Genomic DNA, 23,105 nt, shown 5'->3' with positions numbered 1-23,105 from the left:
AATAAGTTTAGTATAGTACTCCCCTCGTTTCAACTTGTTTGCCTGATTTTTGAGTGGACACGAATTATAAGAAAATTTGGAAGACTTTTGAATCCTTTAATCTTGTGGTTTAAACATGGTCGAAAAGGAAAGAGACATTCTTTTCTAAAGGACTAAAAAGGAAAGTAAGACAAACAAACTGAAACGGAGGGAGGTGCATCAAACAAGCTAATATGTTTATTATACTAGTAGTTGCAAGATTTGATTTCTCATTTATGCAAGAAGAAATATACAAAAAGCATATTAAGATGACCTACAAAGTATATAAAGTGTAACTAATCAACCAAATTGTATCTGATTATGTTTACTTCGAGCTAAAGCGGTTTATTTCAATGTAAACATAAAAGAGTCACTTCTCAGAAGTATTTTTAGGGCTTCAAAAATTCATCTGCACAATCTATTGTCTATGCATAAAAGGAGGGAAGTAAGGCAACTTGATCCGAGATATTCTTACTGTGCTTGTAGATGCTTCATTTTTCAAACGGATCATGATATAGCAGAGTCGACGTGAAACATAAGCAGCCATTGTTGAATTATATCAGCTGAATGAGCTACGTAATTGAAGCTACAAGAACACCACTGATCCTTCACTTCTTTTGTCATTGCTCTTTCTGTAGCCATCCGAGCTGCACGAAAGAAGTATGTAAGCAGAGAGGAGAATATAAGCAATGCTAAATGAGCAGATTGAAAAAAATAAACACCTTCCAAGCATACATCCCCAGAAATGCTACAGTATCCGCTGACCAAACGACAGCAAATGACTTTAAGAAGAACGGAATTGCAACATTAAGCAAGGGAACTAGGAGAAAAAGATAATTGAGAGCTTCTTTCTCATCCTTCGAGCAGTCTCGAGCCCGAAGGGAAGGTATAGCTGCAACAACAGAAATTAACATTTGAGTTACAATTTATTGCTAAATTGAGGGAATAGTAGCAAGGGTACAAATATGAATTACATTACATCAACTTATACCTCTTTATTAACCAAAAAAAAAAAACTTATACCACTTTATGATAGAGTTTACTTTGGCATTCACAATCGATACTAGAGTTTAAAATAACATAAAATGTTGGACACCATTTACTATCTGAAGAAAGTAACATCAGATATCAAATAGAGACCAACTAAAGCTGAAAATGGAACTTCCGATTATAGTCCTCCGACAGAGAACAACGGAAGGAAAACGAAATGAATTAACGGACAGATGAACAAGATATGTCTACTTCAAAGTAGCTTAATATCACTCATAACTCATAAGAAATATTCTTATGTGTTCTACTATTTCGGAGGCAAGGTTTAGTTGTATAAAGCAACATTACTTACTAAACATCCATATGGACCACATTCCCATTAGTCTCCAGATGTCAGGTTCAGTTGACGGAAATATGAGATTGAAGGACAGAGCTCCACCTATCAACATTGAAGCATAGGCTTGCACTTCAAAAACAGTGTATAAAACAGTTCCAGGTTTCGCAGGGTTTTTCGTAGCAGTGGAAGCCCTTGGTGCAAAGGTTGAAGCAGTTTTTAGGACAGCCTGGAAGAGAGTATTTTGAAGTTAACACTCATATAATTAGTCAATTATATTTTCCCATGTATACAGAAAATTTAAAATGTAAATTATACAGCTATTTTAAAATGAGTTTAACTGAAAGTAAGGATTCATTTAGCCGACCCCAACTTGTTCGCAACTGAGGAGCGTTTGCTGTTGTTCGTCGTAATTTTAGAAAGCGTCCTCAATGATGAACGCTCATGCAAAATCTACGATTCATACTATTGGACCTCTCTTTATGCTAATTCTAGTTATTAGGAAATGGACCTTGCGACTAAGTCAACTCCAAAATCTAGCTTTGTATCTTTCAAACGAATCACTGTAATTAGACTATTTTCACACAGCAAACTTACTTCAAGCATTCCATAAACTTTGAGTGATCTTTATATTTCCTCTTCGACAGTACTGACAATTGTCACTTGAATCTCTGCCCTTTGCTTTGCCCTGTTCTCTTCCTCCAATTACCCCCCACCCCATCCCCCAATAGCCAATAAGCAGAAAAAGGTTGCAGTTAATTGCCCGTCCCATTATCATCCAACAAAAGACTACCATACATGCCGTTTTCCGGCAAGCTACCCTCGCATACCTCATCTGTAGGCATTTCTATCTGTCCACCCGTTACGAGATCAGATAGACTACTCTACTACAGTTAGACTGATTAAAGAGCCATGCTTGAAAGAAATTTCATTAGTTCCTTCCACCTTTGAAGTAATGCTTCCTTAATATGAGCATTGCTTGGTGCTATTAATTAAAGTATGCTCCTTTCTAATAAAAGATCATGCTTGCAAGTACTCCCTCCGTTTCAATCTGCTCGTCTTACTTCCCTTTTTAGTTTGCTTCAAAAACAATGTCACTCAACTTTTTTGACACCAAACATGTTTAAAACTACGAGATAACATTTTGATACATTCCACGTATCTTTCATTTAAGGCCACAGCATTCAAAATTCTTTCTTTATTTTCTTAAACTACGAATCAAGACAAAACCAGACAATACATAACAGCATATCAAAAAAATTGGATAAAACTGAGTTAAAGAATACATAAAAATCTCACCTTTTTGAGTTCCTTATTATCAAGAACAGTACTAGGACCAGTAGAAGTAGAATTTTCCCCACTTCTTTCTTCCTCATCCTCCTCAGTACTATTAACAATAACCCCATCACTTTTTACTTGAATCTCCTCTTTTGGGTCTTCAATTACTTGTTTATTCAACTCATTTGAACTTGCAGAAACACAAAATCTGCAACTTTTTCCTCTAATCAATGGAGATCTCAAGAACCCATTTTTCTGTGGTGGGAAAAATTTCAAGATTTGGTAATTTAAAACTGATGCTGACATTGTAGTAGCTAAATTCATCTTTTTGTTCTAAACTGAGTTTATTAAGGTCTCATAAAGAGCTACAACATTTTGTACACAAATTGTTTTTTGTTTTTGTGAAACATAACAACAAGATGAACTGTGAAAAGAGAAATCTTGAAAATGGGAAGGATAACAGAGAGGAGAAGTGTCAATTTAATTTGTGGCTACAAAATGACTCAATAGGCACATTTACCCACCGAGCTGTGGTTTAAATTTTAATCCAAATAAAAAATATTTGAGTATCTTTTTGCATTTATCTTAGTGATTGTTGATCGAAAATTGATAAAATTGTTTGTAAAATTAGTTAAATATATGATAATTGTGAATACCATGATTATTATAAAAACGATTTTAATATGGGTCAATTAGACCGAAAATTTAGAGCTACAATAACACGAACGAAATTTTTTTTTTTTTAACTTGAGAGTAATTAAAAAGACACATTTAAATATATGAACGACTAATTTATTTTTACCAGAAATTAAGTTATGAACAAATTATATAATCATGTAGTCTCAAAAACACAAGAAAAAATAAAGTAAAAATGAAAAAAATAAGAAAAATAGTATGAAATGTGAAATCGGATTCTGAATAGAAGATATCTAATGTTTTTCTACTCATTTTAAATTCTCATCGTAACATAAAACTAATTAAGTTTTAAAATGTATTTCAGATATTAAATTTAAAAATAAATAAAATAAACTTGCTATGAGATTTAAGCCTCTAATACGGAGTTAAGTGATTTTCTTTTTTTAAAAAAAATTAATAATAAATAATTAATTTTAACTAGTCAATATAAGATGAAATGAAATAGATAAACTTCTCCACTAAATCGTCTCATATTCAATTTTTCTAAAAGAAAATCTTGATATAACAAAATATTTCTTTTTTACAAATTTTGTATAATATAAATTTAAATTAACTAAATCATTGATTCTGAATTTCGAATAACTAATAGTTCCATCAACATTTTGTGGCTTACACATGACCACATGGTTAACTCCCAAGAAACCATGTGCACCCAAATAATAAAAATATATTTTAAGAATTATATTTCAATTTTACTAAAAAAAAGAATTATATTTCATGTGTAAGTTTTTCTTTTTATATTAAAGTAGATTCCTATACCTTTTGAAATCTTAAATTAAAAAAAATAAAAATTTAATAAATAGGTTTAAATCCTCATAATTTATCATAATTTTGCAAAATCCAGGTTAAAATATTTGTAGAGGAATATGATATGCTTGCATGAATATTACGCTTGAAAAGCTCTTTTTAAAGTAGCTATTAATAGAGACATAATTATAATTTTTGATAAAAAAGTTTAAAATTTAAAAAAATAGACATACTGAATAACTGAAGTGGGTTCGATATCTACTATATATATCTAAAAAATTATTTTAATCATATAAAAATAATATAATTTTTCACAAAAGATGAAGCTCCGACATTGGCTATATATATAATTTTTTTTATGTAATTAAATTAAAATTTTCTTAAACTATTAGAATAATATAAGTATCATATCAAATAATTAAGCGCTTGCAGATTTATTGACCTATCATAAAATCATCGTACCACGTAAACTCTTTTTAAAGATTTTATTATTTAGATATAAAATTCATAGAAACTAAAATAATATTTTTAGCAAGACTTTTTCGACCAATTTGCTCTTTTTATTTTTTTAAAGAATAAAAGAATCACTAGTGGCTAATTTTTTAATTCTAAAAACAGTTTTCTTTTTTAGATAAAGCCAATAATATTACATCAACAACTATAAGCCATTCAAAAATTTGCTTGAGAAACTATTATTTCTGCATCTGAAAAGGGCATACAGGTGAGCTTTAAAACTTCTTGAACTTGTATGCATATACTACATATTGAATTTTTTTGTGTTATATTAGACTGAGATGAGCTTAAATAGAGCGATATGGATCGGTGAAGATTCATGTAGTTGAGCTCAACTTATTTGAGACTATAATGTTGTTGTTGTTGTTCCTTTTTTGTTTGGGAGATTTATTGAACTCGTGTTGATCCTTTAAAAATGCATTATATCTATTAACATTTTTAAAAAGTCCGACCAACATAGTTAATGAGCGAAACACGTGAGATCTAGCAATCAGTTGGAGGAGAAATTAGGAAAAATAGATATTGATGAAATCTATAGCGAAACACTAGCTTAGTTTTATTTTTATTGTAGTTATTGATTTTTACCTTTGTGAACTTACAATATCCAAGGAGCCAAATAAATCATTTGAATGAAGTTGCTGCTTCTTATGTCATGGAATTAAGTAATAATGGTGATGAGATTGTTTTTGATAATTCCTCGACTCGAGTAACAACGTTCATAAATATGAGTTATTATGCAAATGAAACATCAAATTGGGACAAAAATGTTGAAGGTTCAGAACCTCTACCGAGTTGTGATAATAGGTTGACACTGCTTATGAAAAATTATATATACGTCGTTGCTTGCTGTTAGAGTGGATAAAAGTCTCACATTGGTTGAAGGAACATACTAGGGGTCTTCTTATATGCATTTGGACAATCCTCCCCTCATGAGCTAGCTTTTGGGGTGTAAGTTAGGCCCAAGACGTAATCTAACATGGTATCAGAGCCAGATTCATTTCCGTTTGGGCTCCCGATCCACGCGCCTGTTAGGCCTAGGCATGAAGGGAGTTGTTAGAGTGGATAAAAGTCGCACGCGGTCTCAATCCTCCCTTCATGAGCTAAGTTTTTGGATGCGAGTTAGGTCTAAGAAATAATTTAACAACTGTCACGAGTTAAAATTCACCGATAGTGTCACTAACTGTGTTTCCCATTACTACAGGCACCAAAAAAATGGAACCAGAAGAAAACATCAAACCTCATGCCATAATGATACCAGTACCACTACAAGGCCACATTGTACAATTCATCAATCTAGCAATAAAGCTTGCATCAAAGGGTCTCACCATAACTTTTGTCAATACACATATAACTCATCAAAGGTTGATGAAAGCTCAATCAGTCTCTGAAAGCTCATCGGATTACAACATTTTCTCCGAGGCACAGAAGTCTGGCCTTGACATACGTTACACAACGATAAGTGATGGTTTCCCACTGAATTTCGATAGGATGGGGAACCATGATCAATTCATGGAAGGGTTGTTCCATGTTTTCTCAACACATGTAGATGATCTTATTGGAAATCTCGTCAACTCTAACCATAATCCTCCAGTTTCCTGCTTAATCGCGGACACTTTCTTTGTCTGGCCATCAGTAATCGCGAAGAAATATGATCTCCTCAACATATCATTCTTTACTGAAGCAGCTCTGGCATTCACAAGTTACTATCATATGGACCTCTTAACACTAAATGGTCACTTTGGTTCCCAAGGTAAACAAAATTTTAGCTATATAGCAAGTTGCATTACATGTATTAAAACTTTGAACTGTTAAACAGATAATCGTGAGGACACGATAGATTACATACCAGGCGTTCAAGCTATTGAGCCAGGGGATCTTCCTTCGTACATTCAAGATTCCGAGCCATGGGATACAATGCATCGATACATATTTAAGTCACTTGAAGATGCAAGGAACGCGGATATGATCATTTGCAACACAGTACAAGAGTTAGAGTCGTCAACAATATCAGCTCTACAAGAGAAGAAGCCATTCTATGCATTAGGACCAGTTTTCCCAAATGGCTTCACGAATAACACCACTCCAACGAAGTCGAACCTATGGATGGAATCAGACACTACCGAGTGGCTAAACGCTAAACCAAAAGGTTCTGTTATGTACATTTCATTTGGGAGTCTTGCAAAAAGTAGTAGACAAGATATTCTTGAAATGGCTCATGGACTTTTACTTAGCAGAGTTAGCTTTATTTGGGTGGTTCGTCCCGATATTACATGGTCATTAGAAAGTAATCTTTTGCCAGAAAGATTTGAACACGACGTAAAAGACAGAGGATTAGTAGTGTCATGGTGTAACCAAATTGATGTGATTTCACATCGAGCTATCGGAGGATTCTTGACACATTGCGGATGGAATTCAGTTTTGGAGAGTAGTTGGTGCAAAGTTCCAATGTTGTGTTTTCCAATATTTACTGATCAATTTACAAACAGGAAATTGGTAGTCAGGGAGTGGAAGGTTGGCTTTGATCTTAGCAGTGGAAGAATACTCAAAAGACAGGAAATTGCACAGAAATTAGACTGTTTCATCACTGAAGCTAATCAGTTAAGGATCAATCTAGACAAAACGAGGAAGAAGCTCGAAGATGCATTATCCGAAAACGGATCTTCAGGAAGGAACTACAAACAATTAATCTGTGATATCAACTCCAAAATTCAGCAGAAAAAGCAAGAGTAACAACACAAGTTCTATGTAGTATGGTAACTACAAGAAATATCTGTATTGGAACAAAATGTGTCTTGAAATAGGTTGGGAACATTACTTACACTCTTGACATTTTTTAAGGTACATTTTTTTCGCATTTACGAGCTAACTTTTAGAAAGTAGCTAATTTTCTTGGCTTTTCGTGTGTATTAGTCCACTAATCTGGCGCCTGGGAGCACCTAAAATTTTTTTTCTGAAAAAACTTCACGAGGACCTCCGTAATCAGTGGGAGAAGCATTATGTATAGTCACGATTTTTTAGGGAATTTTGTCGCACTTACGAGCTAACTTTTAGAAAATAGCTGATTTTCTTGGTTTTTCATGTGTATTAGTCCACTAATCTGGCGCCTGGGAGCACCTAAAAAAAATTTTCTGAAAAAACTTCACGAGGACCTCCGTAATCAGTGGGAGAAGAATTACGTATAGTCACACAATTTTTTAGGGAATTTTATCGCATTTACGAGCCAACTTTTAGAAAATAGTTGATTTTCTTGGTTTTTCGTGTGTATTAGTCCACTAATCTGGCGCCTGCGAGCACCTAAATAACTTTTTTTGAAAAAACTTCACGAGGACCTCTGTAATCAGTGGGAGAAGCTTTACGTATAGTCACACAACTTTTTAGGGAATTTTGTCGCATTTACGAGCTAACTTTTAGAAAATAGCTGATTTACTTGATTTTTCGTGTGTATTAGTCCACTAATCTGGCGCCTGGTAGCACCTAAAAAAAAATTTCTGAAAAAACTTCACGAGGACCTCCGTAATCAATGGAGAAGAATTACGTATAGTCACACAATTTTTGAGGGAATTTTGTCGCATTTACGAGCTAACTTTTAGAAAATAGTTGATTTTCTTGGTTTTTCGTGTGTATTAGTCCACTAATCAGGCGCCTGGAAGCACCTAAAAAAATTTTTAAGAAAAAACTTCACGAGGACCTCCGTAATCAGTGGGAGAAGCATTACATATAGTCACACAATTTTTGAGGGAATTTTGTCGCATTTACGAGCTAACTTTTAGAAAATAGCTGATTTTCTTATTAGTCCACTAATCTGGCGCCTGGGAGCACCTAAATTTTTTTTTCTGAAAACATTTCCCGAGGACCTCCGTAATCAGTGGGAGAAGCATTACGTATAGTCACACAATTTTTGAGGGAATTTTGTCGCATTTACGAGCTAACTTTTAGAAAGTAGATGATTTTCTTGGTTTTTCGTGTGTATTAGTCCACTAATCTGGCGCCTGGGAGCACCTAAAAAAAAATTTCTGAAAAAACTTCACGAGGACCTCCATAATTAGTGAGAGAAGCATTACGTATAGTCACACAATTTTTTAGGGAATTTTATAGCATTTACGAGCTAACTTTTAGAAAATAGCTAATTTTCTTGGTTTTTCGTGTGTAATTAGTCCACTAATCTGGCATTTGGGAGCACCTAAAAAAATTTTTTGAAAAAACTTCACGAGGACCTCCGTAATCAGTGGGAGAAGCATTACGTATAGTCACACAATTTTTGAAGGAATTTTGTTGCATTTACGAGCTAACTTTTAGAAAATAGCTTATTTTCTTGGTTTTTCGTATGTATTAGTCCACTAATCTGGCGCCTGCGAGCACCTAAAAATTTTTTTCTGAAAAAAACTTCACGACGACCTCTGTAATCAGTGGGAGAAGCATTACGTATAGTCACACAATTTTTTAGGGAATTTTGTCGCATTTACGAACTAACTTTTAGAAAATAGCTGATTTTCTTGGTTTTTCGTGTGTATTATTAGTCCACTAATCTGGCGCCTGAGAGCACCTAAAAAATTTTTTCTGAAAAAACTTCACGAGGACCTCCGTAATGAGTGGGAGAAGCATTACGTATAGTCACACAATTTTTGAGGGAATTTTGTCGCATTTACGAGCTAACTTTTAGAAAGTAGCTGATTTTCTTTGTTTTTTGTGTGTATTAGTCCACTAATCTGGCGCCTGGGAGCACCTAAAAAAAAATTCTAAAAAAACTGCACGAGGAACTCCGTAATCAGTGGGAGAAGCATTACGTATAGTCACACAATTTTTGAGGGAATTTTATCGCATTTACGAGCTAACTTTTAGAAAATAGCTAATTTTCTTGGTTTTTCGTGTGTATTAGTCCACTAATATGGCGCCTGGGAGCACCTAAAAAAATTTTTCTGAAAAAACTTCATGAGGACCTCCGTAATCAGTGGGAGAAGCATTACGTATAGTCACACAATTTTTGAGGGAATTTTGTCGCATTTAGGAGCTAACTTTTAGAAAGTAGATGATTTTCTTGGTTTTTCGTATGTATTAATCCACTAATCTGGCGCCTGGGAGCACCTAAAAAAAAATTTCTGAAAAAACTTCACGAGGACCTCCATAATTAGTGAGAGAAGCATTAGGTATAGTCACACCATTTTTGAGGAATAATTTTCACATTTACGAGCAAATTTTTAGAAATTACACGGCTTTCTTATTTTTCCATGTGTATTAGTCTACGGATCTAGTGCCTTAGAGCACTTAAAAGAAGTTCATAAAAAAATTATGAGGACCTCCGTAATAATTTCGGGAAGCATTACGTATAGTCACACCATTTTTAGGTATATTTTCGCATACACGAGCCAACTTTTAGTAATTAATTGACTTTTTTTTGTGTGTGTGTATTAATTCATAGATCTGGAATCTTAGATCACCCAATTTTTTTCTTCTAAAAACATTATTAGGACCTCGTATTGAGTTGGGAAAACATTGTGTATATTCCCACTATTTTAAGGAATATTTTTGCATCTACAAACCAAATTTGAACTTGAAATGTGTGTGTTTGCCCCATGTGACCAAATCACGCATTAATAAGGTTGTAACAAACGTCCATGAAATATTTTTCCAAAAATAAGTCGGGATCACATATCACAAAAAAATCATAGACTATAGCGTGCGAAAATCGGTAAATTTAATTTTTCTCGCATTCGGGTTCGTTTGAACTTGAAAATGCATTTGTATGTCCCCTCGAGACCAACTCACGTCATTAATAAGGTTGTAATGAATGTTCATGAGAATATTCGGCCAAAAACAAGTCGGGATTATGTATAACCAAAAATTCATGGATTATAGCACAAGAAAATAAGTAAATTTGGTTTTCCCCGCATTGAAGCTCGTTTGAACTTGAAAATGTGTATGTTTTCCCCTCGGTACCAACTCATGCCATTAATAAGGTTTTAATAGACGTCCATGAAAATTTCGGCCGAAAACAAGTTTGATCATATATCACCTAAAATTCATGGACTATAGCATATGAAAATTGGTAAATTTAATTTTTTCACGTTAGGACTCGTTTGAACTTGAAAATGTGTTTGCTTGCCCCTCGGGACCAAATCATGCCATTAATAAGGTCATAACAAACATCTATTAAAAATTTCATCCAAAAAAAGGTCTGGATCACATTTCACCAAAAATCCATGGACTATAAAATGTGTTTGTTTCATCTTTAAAATGTGTTTGTTTGCCCCTCGAGACCAACTCAGGCCATAAAAAAGGTCGTAAGGGACGTCCATGAAAATTTTTTATCAAAAACAAGTCGGAATCACCTATCACAAAAAATTCATTGACTATGGCACACCAACTAAACAACATATTCAAATTCAAAATATCTAATTAAAAAATAAAAAAAAATAATTTTTACTTTATCGCAATCTTCTGTGAATTTGACAACTAAACAATATATTTAGTACTTAGGAAAATAAGTACTATAACAAGAATTCAACCTCAAAAGAAGTTGACCTAGTAGTGGTGTTAATAATGTGTAATGGGAACACAAACTCCAAGTCAACTTATATTTAGATCAACTACCAAATTTTTTTAGATAATCTCATTTAATTTCATTAATCCCAAGTTTAAACATGTAATTACAATGTGATTTATTTTTTCTCAAAACTAAATTATAATGTGAGTAGAAAATTGTTTTTGTAGATTCATCATCCCTAGACTAGGTTAATATTCCCTAATATTACTTTCCCTGTCTCGAATTATATGTTATATTTTTCTTTTACACGTCTTCTAAAAATATAATCATTAACATAAAATTTTATTTTACTAATTTACCTTTATATATATATGCCTTAAGATGTATCACCCTTTATTAAACATTTCTATTCGTGATCAGATTTTTGTAACCGTCAAGAATAAATACTACGAAGAGGAAACTAATTAAAAATAATTAATTGTCTTGATCTTTTATATATCAGAATAGATAATTTGAGACGAAGAAAATATTAGGTAAGCATTTGTATTGATAAGATTTTTAGATGGTCAATGAAATGTGACAAATTAATTATGACTTATTTGAAGATTTTGCCCTACTTAGATGGCCATATTAAGAAGACAATTTTCACAAGAACTAATGCAATTTGATAAAATCCAACTCTCTTTTTTGGACCACCAATTATTGTTTAGTTAATACCAAAAAAATATTTTTTTAAAGAAATAGTTTAATTCGATATTTGATATTTATACAGATTTATACCAAAAAAGGTTCCATTTTGAAAGTGAAACTATATCTTTATAATTCAACTAAACTGAGTTTGTATCGAAAATTTTAATTCACACAGATAAATTTTATTTTGAAGGATAAAATGTTTTTTTTTATTAGATGTGAAGTTACTTACTAAGTGTTCACTGATCCAAGTTATTTTATGATTAAAATGAAGGAATACTTACTATTCCACGAAACTTTTAGTGGTACAACATTAACTGCAAAATAAGTATGTTTATCTGCCAAAAGCTTTAATTTAAGACCACATTAAACAAATTAAATTTTTAATTCATCTACTTCATAATTAATATGGATAAAATGGTAAACTTTCTACGTCAATATTATAATAAGTATATTTAAAATGGATAATTAATTAGGGACATGGGAAGTAGTAGTAACAAACTTTAATACTAAAGTGGCGTATAGATTTAATTTTTTTTATTCAATATTCTGAAATTTTCAATTTTAGAAAATATTTTAGATTTTATTTCTGAATTATAATAAAGGAAATTTGTGTTGGGATTAGTCTTATATAGCATCTACAAAAAGCATACCTTTAGCCGCGACTTGACTTAGCGGTAAAAGTACTTTTAGTGACGACATTCATAGATTTTAGCGACGCTTTACTTGCAACTAAAAGTACTTTGACGACATTCTATGTTTAGCGCGGCTTTAAATGCCACTAAAAGTATTTTTAGCGATGACGTTCATAAGTTTTGGCAGCGACATCCCATTAAAAGTACTGCGACGACATTCATAGGTTTTAGACTGTAGCTTCCACTACAAATACTTTTCGCGACCACATTCAGGTCTAAAAGTGTTTATAGCGAGATATTCATATGTTTTAGAGGCGAATTTAGTTGCCACGAAGAGTACTTTTAGATGCTACTAAAAGCACTTTTTAGCGACGACTTTAGTTGCCACGGAAAGTACTTTTAGCGACAACATTCATATGTTTTAGCTGCGACTTTAGTTGCTACAAAACTGCTTTTAGCGACAACCTTCACATGTTTTAGCGGCGACCATAGTTGTCGCTAAAATAACTTTTAGCGACGACCTTCATAGGTTTTAGCGGCGACTCTATCTGTCGCTAAAAGTACTTTTAGCGACGACCTTCATAAGTTTTAGCAGCGACTCTAGTTGTCGCTAAAAGTACTTTTAGCGACGACCTTCGTAAGTTTTAGCGGCGACTGGAATTGTCACTAAAAATACTTCTAGCGACGACATACATAGATTTTAGCGGCGACTTTAGTTGTCGCTAAAAGTACTTTTAGCGACGACCTTCATAAGTTTTACCGGCGACTGCAGTTGTCACTAAAAGTACTTTTAGCGACGACCTTCATAAGTTTTAGCGGCGACTGCAGTTGTCGCTAAAAACACTTTTAGCGACGACAGTTGTCGCTAAAAACACTTTTAGCGACGACATTCATAGGTTTTACCGGCAACTTTGTTGCAACTAAAAGTAGTTTTAGCGACAACATTCGTAGGTTTACGACTGTGATTGCTACTAAAAGTACTTTTAGCGGCGACTGTGATTGCCAAGTACTTTTACTGACAAATTGATAGGTTTTAGCGACGACCTTAGTTGCTTGCCACTAATACAGTCAGCGATGTTTATAGGTTTTAGCAGCGACTGATATTGGTTTTAGTTGCAACAGGAAACGTACTTTTAAAGACTTTACTGGGTGCTTGGAGCCCTCCTCATGCTAGATGGTTCGCAAGAAATTCATATCTACGTTCTATTTGATATTTTAATATGAATATACGGAAAAGCCAGTGGGTTACAGTAGCTCCGCCCCTGGCTACATAGGATGATGCAGACAAACTAGGCCAGTGTGACAAACTTTACAACCTCAAGCTTGTCGATAACTTGGATTCAGTAGCTTTCAATTCTATATTCCAACAGTTCCTTGCTGTACTCATGCGATGCAGCTATCAAAGGGCTGGTACAAAATTACAACCGTTCAGTTTCCTCATGGGCACAGGTTTCACAAGACAATCATAAAGTGCTCGAGATCATTCGTTTACTTCTATGGTTATGTGTGGCTGGGCTAGTCTTCAAGCATTTCAAGAAGAATACATTATGTTCCTTATTTCGGATTCCCTTCTCTTGCAAATCCTAGAGCATTGGCAAATATTCTCTTAGCAGCACCAATATGTTCTTCACGAATACTATCTTTGTGAACCTTCACGTCTGTTTTCACTGGTGTCGATGAACCTGTTCCATCGATGTTTTTAGGTGTGTTCTTCTTCATATGTGGTGATCTACTGCCATTTGATGTGTTGTTTTTGGGCTTACCACCTGAACCTGGATATTTTGTAGCGGGAGTTTTAACCTCTGTACAAATCTGCTTGCCCAAATTTGTCAGTCCTTCTTTCTTATACGGGATATTTACATCCTTGGATTGTTCTTCACACTGCTCAGCATTTGCATGTTGGATCTCTACGTTAGCTGGCCTGGTTCTTTGGCCAAGTGCATGTGCAATCATACGACGAGCAACCGTAGGATCTTTTTGAGGTCTATCCTTCATACATTGTCTAGTCTCGCCTTGATCAACAGAAAAAATCCGTTTCCGGGCAGCCATATAAGCTTCTTCCCTCTCCTCAAGCGAAAGGTTAATGATTGGTATTGGTGTGTCTTCTACCTTTGACCCTGAAAAACAACAACAATGCTTATTTTGTTGCTATCACATTCGGATTTTTGATAACTTGTTTGGAAATTAGAATAATTAGATTTCATATGAAACTGCATGAATATTTTCCCCGTTTTTCAGACACTGACAGCGCTTTCTCCCTACTTCAAAGGATTTTTACTTAATCAGATATATTATTCATCGAAAGCATCTAGAGGATGCAGTAATACAAAAGAATTGTCCTCGGTTCCTCCTGTACTTTCCCCTCCTTTCAAATTCTCAACTATGGAAGTTGTAAAATGTGTAAGGTGATTCTAATCCATTTCCGGAATACATAAATCTTAGAACACCTCATACACTAGACGAGAAACAATACCTTCTGAACTTTCTTTTCTTCTATATATCACATCTACAGTCCTTGGAGACTGGAGTTCGTCATACTGCCAAAGGAGATCACTAATGAGAATGGAAGGTCTGCAAATTGAGTTCCCAAAAATGTTAGAAGACAAGGAACTAACAATGACAAACTTTATCACTTCGAGTTCAGAACTTCAAGCACGTCATGTCACTTAAGAAGGGGAAAAGGCTAAATGCAAGAAGGTTGTATTTGATTCGTCCATCCTACTTACCAACAAGATGAGATATTATATGGCTGCAGCAGTGTGGAATTTGCTATTCTTGGGCCTTGAAATGGTTTATACTGTGTTTCCACGGTTGAAGTCGAGAGGCTATAAGAGTATTGAAGATTTTGCACATGTAACCAGCGGTGTGGGTCCTCCGGAGAGGCAGAGACAATCTTGGAATGGGTAGTCCAAATGAGGAAAGTGACTGCATGGGTCCATCGGAAGGTTTCAAATCTGGGAGATGCAATTTTTTACTATTCCAATTTCTACCAATAACGAAGACTACACGAGTCTTGATGATGGATTGATGAAGAACCAGAAAGAGAGAAGGAGAAATTATCAGGGAAATATCCATCTCAAAAAATAGAAATTGACAGGGAAATATTTGAGAAGGGAAAATGATCATAAGTTGAGAGAAGAAAGCAGAGTAAGAGAGACAAGGTGATGGGGTTGGGGAGGGAGGAGGCCGAGAAGAAATAAGGAGATCAATTTGTACAGTATTAGCATTAACCAATGACAACACAGTAAGGGGTTCTGTTAAGAAAAAGGACTACTGAAATAGCTCAACTCCGGTGAAAATTAAAATTCTATCTCTAATTAAAAGACAAGGACAAAATCACACTAAGAGTCATAAAGTATAGAATCTAATCTAAAATCCCTCTTTAGAGGATATGAAACTACTGTTACTTTTGCTCCAACAATCCTAACAGAGTTTGTTCTGTGGTTGATATCCTAAACTGTGAATTTTAGCTACTCATGAAATAAAAACATTCACAGTAAGTGTGAATTGTTCAGTCACAAAACTAGGTATATAAGCAAAAACTTAAAAGAAATGTTTCGAGCTTGCAAGGTATAAGCACACAAAAATTGCTGCACACCTGCACCTATGATGCTCCAGAGAGCACCTGAATGATCCTTAAACAAGGCTACGATTCTAAAAAGAGTATCCAGGAATCAATACAAGTAGTACTCCCAAAAACCTCGCTTCCCTTGTCTTTCAAACAAAGAATTAATCCCTCTGTTGTCTTACTTCCCTTTTTGGTAAGTCACAAAAAGAATGTTTTTTTCTATTTCCAGCTTAGTTGTGCGGACTCCACTTTCGATGCCACACCCGTGTCGGATTCTCCAAAAATCCACTAGTTATAAAGAATCTACACGCACCCGTTGACATTTTTGAAGAGTCCGAGCAACATAGATTTTCAGGAAGTTCTCCAATTCCAACATTCTACATGAAAAGTTTAAGATCACAAGTTTTTAAGGACTATACACGTCTTTAATTCTAGATCACGAGATTTAAGAGTCTTCCTTTATTTCTATAACTCGGAGTCCAGTCAAACTAAGACACTTAAATTAGGACGGAGGGAGTAGCTTAGAATCAGCCCTAGCAACTCTCACAACGTAATTTTGTAGGCAACGATGTTCACCTAAAAGGTCTATTATATCAACAATTGCACAAACAACCAAACATGCCACTACAGATGCTCTGGCAGAATATATATATGCTCAAGGATTTCTAATTAAGATGTGTTCAGAGAGGTTATAGAACTGCAGTATAAACATTCAAATGAGTTAAGGAGAGGCAATTTTCTTTTACATACATTGATGTATCTGAGCAACGCTCCAAGACCAAGTGCCGTTCTTCCCCTTCACCAACTGATTGATGAGAAAACCTGCCAGAACAAGACAGGTTACACTTGTTAATACCTCAAAGAGTTAAGTGCACTATGATATAAAGCAATCAACATTCTCAGTGCAGTTACCCAAAAATATCAGCCAGACGATGTAAGAGAAGGCGGTTATATGGATTTGTTGGTTCAAGCTCCAAGATTCCATCAGAACTGCATAAAAGTACTATATTATTATGATTGGTACCCTCAGGAAAATAACATTCTCACATTGTATAATGAGAAAAAGATATCATTGTTATCTCCTCCTTTGAATCAATAGATAAATACAAAGTTCTGTTAAAAACATTGATAAGTACATTTTGAAAAAGAGGGATTTAGTTTACGAGTGATAGATGTCAAGAACAATTGGGATAATTTCACAATAAATGAGGCGCAGATAGTGTTTGCTGATAGACAATGAAAATACACTAGTATAAGTTAACTAACAGAGTTTGAACCCACACAGGCTGAACTCTGAAGCTGTGATGGAAAATGGCAACTTATAATAGAAAGTTACCATTTTCAAAAAAATGGCAACTTATAATATTGTCGAGGCTTGTGGACATCAGATAACAAATTATGACAAGTGTAAAGGAAAAAATATTGAGGGAGATGGAGGCACAATTGTATGAGACAAAGAGGAAAGCAAAAGTAAAAAAGCAAACGAACAAAACGTGAAAAATGATTTTTCTAACTGCTGCTGATGTCATGAAATAAATGTTCTCTGGAAACAACTAAAAGTTAATTGTTTGCTATTAACACAGGCAATTATAAGTCTGCATCTACATAATCTCCAGTCTGATCAACTCTTCACACTAAAATACCTGGTATCATCGAGAAGGAAATTGACTAGGGTCTCCTCCATAGATAGGATAAGATGCTTGCAAGGAAGATTATCTTTGATAAGAAAGGCCAGTTCCTCTACCTGCATTAACACGATGTAAGGGTCAATAGAAAATCAAACCAACCAAAACAACACTTATTATTGGAAGGATAAAGATTGCATTAAGTCAGAAAAAAGTAAAATAGTACACTGATTATTTAAGTAAAAGATAGTTCACCATCAAACAAAATTAATTTACCGCAAATATCAAATGATCAGACAGGTAGAGGTAGGCGAAGAAATATTGGGAGAGGTGATTAAATAGGGCATGGCATAGTTTCAAATTATCGAGGACATGACATTAGATAGGAGGTTATGGAGGACACGGTTTAGGGTAAAAGGTTCATAGGTAGTTGACGTTGTTTCGCTTTTCCTTACATACTAGTTAATCGTAGTATTACTCTTGTAGTTTCTTGTCCTTCGACTTCTGCTACTACCCATTGTTTCTTGTACTCCGATTGTCACAGTATTTTGTTGTAATTAATGCTCCCTTTTCCAGACTGCTTTGTCATGCTCTCTGTAGTATTTTGTCATGGCTTCTCCACTTAGTCATTTCTTTTTCTGATCTGCCTTGAATTGTTTTTCCTTGAGCCGAGGATCTACTGGAAACGGTCTATCTACCTACCAAGGTAAGTGTAAGGTAGACGTATACTCTACTCTCCCAAACCCCAATCGTGGGAGTACACTAGGTATGTTGTTGTTGTATCAAATGATCAAGGCAAGGCTATCAACTAAATCACCCGAACATGACTGATTGAATGTGTTAAATCTTTATGATTTGGTCCTAATCGACTAAACAATTTAATTAGCTTTTTCCTCATTTATTGAACTAAACAAGGTGAAAAGATATTACGGTTGTTAGACAAAAAAAAAAGAATAATATACACGCGTATGCCAAAATCAGATTATAAGGTTGAGAATGCTCTCCAAAAAATGTTTACAGTATTTGGGTTGGCTTTATGATACATTCACTTCATTCGAACATTTCAATAGGGTAAATAATTTGTAAAATTTTAAAAGGTCTTTAATTCTCACACTTTTATCATCACCCAAACTTAATGACTACAAATAATCAATTGAATATTAAAACAAAAATACAAAGCAAGTCTGTTCCAGTTAGATTCTTAAATCAAAATCTGTAGCTCCAACAACTTTTGGTCAAAAGTTTCAGACTTTAATAAAATTGGGTTACTCTTGAAACATTTTATCACTTGTTTCTTCTCATACAACAACTTCCCATGATTTTACTCAAAATTAAACTACCAATCACGGCTTATTGCAACAAAATACTAAACAAAAACATATTTTTACTAGTGATCATTCCCCGTGAACCAACTTATTAAATCACAATCTATAGATACCAACAACTTTCTGCCAGAAGTTCCATACTTCAGCAAAATTGAGCTACTCTTGAAACATTTTTTCACTTATTCCTTGTTATACAACAACTTTCTCTGATTTTTCTCAAAACGGAACTACTATTACTGCCTGTTGCAACAAAATACTAAGTAAAAACATAATCTTTACAGGTAATTCAAGGACCCACTATCAAGAAAACCCTATACAAAACACTTATTTCTGTAAAAACTTCCATCGAGGTTCCAAAATCCAATATCAACTATAATCAACTACAAGTCCATTCCAAACCAATTGAAAGCAAATGAAATTCAAGAAGTTCTTTAAATCTCACACTTACACTCGGGAAGCTTGGTACCACTAGTAAGAGGAGTGACTAAAGGACAAGAATCAAGCAACCTTACCCGAACCTAATGATTACAAATAATTACAATGTATAGTCCAACAACTTCGGTCAGAAGTTTCAGACTTGAGCAAAATTGAGCTACTCACAGTGTTTTGGGAAGCGAGAAGCGAAAAAAAGCGACGAGGGCTCGCTTCACAAAAGCGAGAAGCGCGCGCTTTTTTTAAATAAAGCGGTATTTAGTATAAAAATAAAAAAATATTAAATAACTGAATAGAGGTAATATATTATTATTTCTTAGATTAAAAGAAAGTAGATAGTCAATAATATTCATAAGTCATAACATACAAAACAAAAAATCAAATACATAATTAAATCACAAAGAATCAAACTCCTATTCTTCAACAAGATCCTCAAACTCTTCAAAATGCAGCAATAAAAATATAAAAAAAAACCAGCAGCAACCAAAAAAAAGCAGTAGCAGATCGCTGCAGCTTCGTAGAGAAGAAGAGAAGAAGAAGAAGAAGAAACTTACAGCAGCTTGGCAGCAACCAAACAAAAATAGAAAAAAAAAATCGCAGAAGAGTCTGAAGAAGAGAAGCAGTCGCAGCTTCTTAGTCGTGAAGAAGAGAAGCAGTCGTAGCTGTGAGTGAAGTTGCGAAAGATGGAAAGAGTATGTGAAGTCGTGTATCTTTCAGAAATTAAAAAAAAAACTTACAAATATTTTTAATAAAACCTAGTTGGCGCTTTTTCATAAGAAGCGCGCTTTATCGGCGCGTCTCGCTTCTACAGTAGAAGCGAGCGCCTTTTCAATATCCCCTCGCCTCAGGAGCTAAAAGAGCAGGAGCATCGCCTCGCCTCAAAGCGCGCTTTTTACAACACTGGGCCTACTCGTTAAACATTTTTCAGTTAGTTCTTTTTATACAACAACTCTCCTATTTTACTCAAAATTAAGCTACCACTCACTTCCTACTGCCTAAACAAAGAACATATTTTTACAGGTCAATCAACCCTCCTGAATCAACAATAAACCCATTTCTGTAAAAACTTTCATCGAAGTTCCATAAATCCAATATCATCTATGTTCAACTATGATTTAATCCCAAAACTAATCGGGTTGGCTTTATGAATCACCTGCTTTATTCAAAAGCTTCAGACTTGAGCAAAATTGAGCTACTCTTGAAACATTTTATCACTTATTTCTTCTCACATAACAACTTTCTCCAATTTTACTGAAAATTAAACTACTAATCACAGCTTATTGCAACAAAATACTAAGCAAAACCATATTATCACTAGTCAATCATTCCCCGCGAACCAACTTCTTCAATCATAATCTATAGTCCAACAACTTTCTGTCAAAATTTTCATACTTTAGCAAAATTGAGCTACTCTTGTAACATTTCTTCTTATACAACATTTTCTCCTATTTCACTCAAAATTAAATCCCAATTACTACCTATTGCTACAATATACTAAGCAAAAACATAATCTTTACAGGTAAATCAACCCCCACCCCCCACCCCATGAACCAACAATAAACCCTACATCAAACACCCTTTTTTGCACAAAACTTCAATCAAAGTTCCAAATATCAACTAACTGTACATTCCAAACTAATTGGACAAACAATTTATAAATCCAAAGCAAATAAAACTCAACAACTTCATCAAATCTCACACTTATCATCACCCAAACCTAAAATTTACCAAAAAAAAATCACTTCAATATTAAATAGAACATAAATTCCTCACCATAGCGAATTCCGTAAGACTCATTGTGGATAATGATCAACAATCGTAAAGGGTGTAAAACCCTGAAATTTTCTTGGATTTTTTTCAGTTTTTTTCACTTGATTTTGAAGAAAATTTTGCGAAAGAAAAGAGGCTAAAGACTTTTGAGGATTTCTTGTAATAAACAATTTTACAAAATATGTACTTTGTTTTGTGTTTTTTTTCTAAATTTGGTAAATGAATATAATATTTAAATATATTATATACTTTTTTGTCATTATATAAAACTCAAACGTAAAAATAAATATGATATCTTCACGTAATTTATAAAGTGTTATTATGTGATCGAAAAGTTGGTGAAAATAATATTTTGCACAAATAAATAATAAGGACTTAAATTATATATAATATTATAATTTTTGATATTTTATTCAGAATAAAAATTTAGTGATTATATATTTAACGATACGTATCATTGATAAAAATAAATTATAATATTATAAATAAAAATATAGTAAGTTACCATATTATTTCGAATACTCATTCTTTGACCTTTGTTATAGCATTTTATTTATTTATTTATTTGTATTTTTTTTTCATATTATTTGACTTTTTTTATTAAGAATATATTCTTCATTTTACTTGTTTATGTTAGCAAATTAACTACATTCAATACTATTTTTATCATTAAATAATAGTATAAAATAGTAGTAATTAAATTTTAAAAAGTTAGAACATAATTAAGAAAAATAAATTTCTAGTAAATCGAATGCTATAACGCAAAAAGAAATATAATAATTGAAATGTAATTTAATTTAATAGATCCCCAGTATGATTGAATAGCACTATTACATTTCTTACCACTTATATATAACATAGCTTTCACATAGAAATTATAATATGATCAATCATTTCGTCCACGTTTAATACCTCTTCCACTTGACAAATTCAACGATGTATCAACATTAAAATCGTTATAATCTACCTCATTCTTTGTTGTCGAATCGAAATTACAGAGAAGCGATGCAGGTTGAAAATTTTGAGATTGTTGATCAAATCGTTTCTTCCTTTCATCAAGTTGAGCCCTCGTAGCAGAAGACAACTTTAACAGTCCTCTTATTTCCTTAGCATCAAGTTTAAGTTCAGATAATTTAACCTTTCTGTCATATAATTGTTTGAACATAAAATTCAATTTATTCTCCTCGTTTCTTCTCATTTTTTCTTCAATAATTAGTTTCCGATCAATCAATTTTTTTGCCAGATAAGTCTCGTGTTCAACTAACTTTTTTCGCCTTTCATCTTCGGAAAAACCTAAATACCTTGTGAGTATAGTCTTAGCCTCAAATTCATCTGGCCATATAGTAGGAACAAATTCTCCAGGATTAAAAATAATTATTGAAATAATTATTCCACATAAAATTGATAATTCTTTTGCTGTTTTGAACAAATCAGCTATGTCTTTTTCTTTCTTTTTATTTCCCGATTCATCTGAATTTTTAGTCATATTTGACACACAAATAAAAAGAAGAATAAATTTGTGAAGTTAAAAAGAGGGACAATGAATTTATATTTATAGATGTATAATGAGACTTGTTAATAATGAATAATTTCAAGTAAATCTTAATATATGACCCAATATGGCAATAAATTTATTATAACATTTTGAATTTTGAAAAAAAAAAAGCCAATACTTTTTTTGGAATAATTGAATATTTAAAATCACAATTAAATTTACATACCATATTTTGAGATTTGTAAAATATTAATAGTCAAGGAGCGACATTATATATATATATATATATATATAAAAATATTAATAGTCAATGAGTGACATTATATATATATATATATCATCTAACTTTAATTCAACAAAAAAAATTGAACATAAATTGTAGTGTACTAGTCTTTAATATTACTTAACAATCGATTTGTGTGAGTTAAATGACTATATGTTTGTGAAAAAAATTTATTTATGTTGGTGAGAAAAATAAATTTAAAAAAGTAATGATGTCATTATAAAT

The 23,105-nt window shown here is 33.3% G+C and overlaps 4 protein-coding genes across 5 annotated transcripts; 1 reads left to right on the top strand and 3 right to left on the bottom strand.

The window, feature by feature from the left end:
• Window positions 1-228: 228 nt before the first annotated feature.
• Window positions 229-3,173, bottom strand: LOC101259047 (protein RESISTANCE TO PHYTOPHTHORA 1, chloroplastic). The gene is made up of 4 exons (XM_004239644.5): window positions 2,642-3,173; window positions 1,361-1,571; window positions 741-910; window positions 229-665 (listed from the first exon to the last, which is right to left on the bottom strand). Exons 1-4 carry the CDS (start codon window positions 2,942-2,944, stop codon window positions 639-641), a joined length of 711 nt encoding a protein of 236 aa, XP_004239692.1. The 5' UTR covers window positions 2,945-3,173; the 3' UTR covers window positions 229-638.
• Window positions 3,174-4,620: 1,447 nt separating this feature from the next.
• On the top strand, window positions 4,621-7,434 carry LOC101259337 (UDP-glycosyltransferase 86A1). Its single transcript, XM_004239645.5, has 3 exons — window positions 4,621-4,784; window positions 5,778-6,326; window positions 6,393-7,434. The coding sequence occupies exons 2-3, from the start codon at window positions 5,789-5,791 to the stop codon at window positions 7,304-7,306; spliced, it is 1,452 nt and encodes a 483-aa protein (XP_004239693.1). The 5' UTR covers window positions 4,621-4,784; window positions 5,778-5,788; the 3' UTR covers window positions 7,307-7,434.
• A 6,126-nt stretch (window positions 7,435-13,560) lies between these two features.
• Window positions 13,561-21,380, bottom strand: LOC101259635 (uncharacterized). 2 transcript variants are annotated; one of them, XM_069298636.1, is made up of 7 exons: window positions 21,106-21,244; window positions 20,070-20,238; window positions 17,594-17,694; window positions 16,863-16,940; window positions 16,701-16,772; window positions 14,856-14,953; window positions 13,561-14,499 (listed from the first exon to the last, which is right to left on the bottom strand). In XM_069298636.1, exons 3-7 carry the CDS (start codon window positions 17,632-17,634, stop codon window positions 13,937-13,939), a joined length of 852 nt encoding a protein of 283 aa, XP_069154737.1. In that variant the 5' UTR covers window positions 17,635-17,694; window positions 20,070-20,238; window positions 21,106-21,244; the 3' UTR covers window positions 13,561-13,936. The 2 variants fall into 2 exon arrangements, with proteins under 2 accessions (XP_069154737.1, XP_004239694.1); XM_004239646.5 differs by lacking the exon at window positions 20,070-20,238 and having other exon boundaries at window positions 21,106-21,380.
• A 608-nt stretch (window positions 21,381-21,988) lies between these two features.
• Window positions 21,989-22,588, bottom strand: LOC138348989 (agamous-like MADS-box protein AGL36). The gene has a single exon (XM_069298617.1). The coding sequence runs from the start codon at window positions 22,586-22,588 to the stop codon at window positions 21,989-21,991; it is 600 nt and encodes a 199-aa protein (XP_069154718.1).
• Window positions 22,589-23,105: the final 517 nt, after the last annotated feature.

The sequence above is a fragment of the Solanum lycopersicum genome, chromosome 5 (genome assembly GCF_036512215.1).
Source record: "Solanum lycopersicum chromosome 5, SLM_r2.1".
Taxonomy (NCBI): Eukaryota; Viridiplantae; Streptophyta; class Magnoliopsida; order Solanales; family Solanaceae; genus Solanum; species Solanum lycopersicum.
The sequence above is the reverse complement of the archived record's forward strand: the minus strand, read 5'-3'. Positions and strand labels throughout refer to the sequence as shown.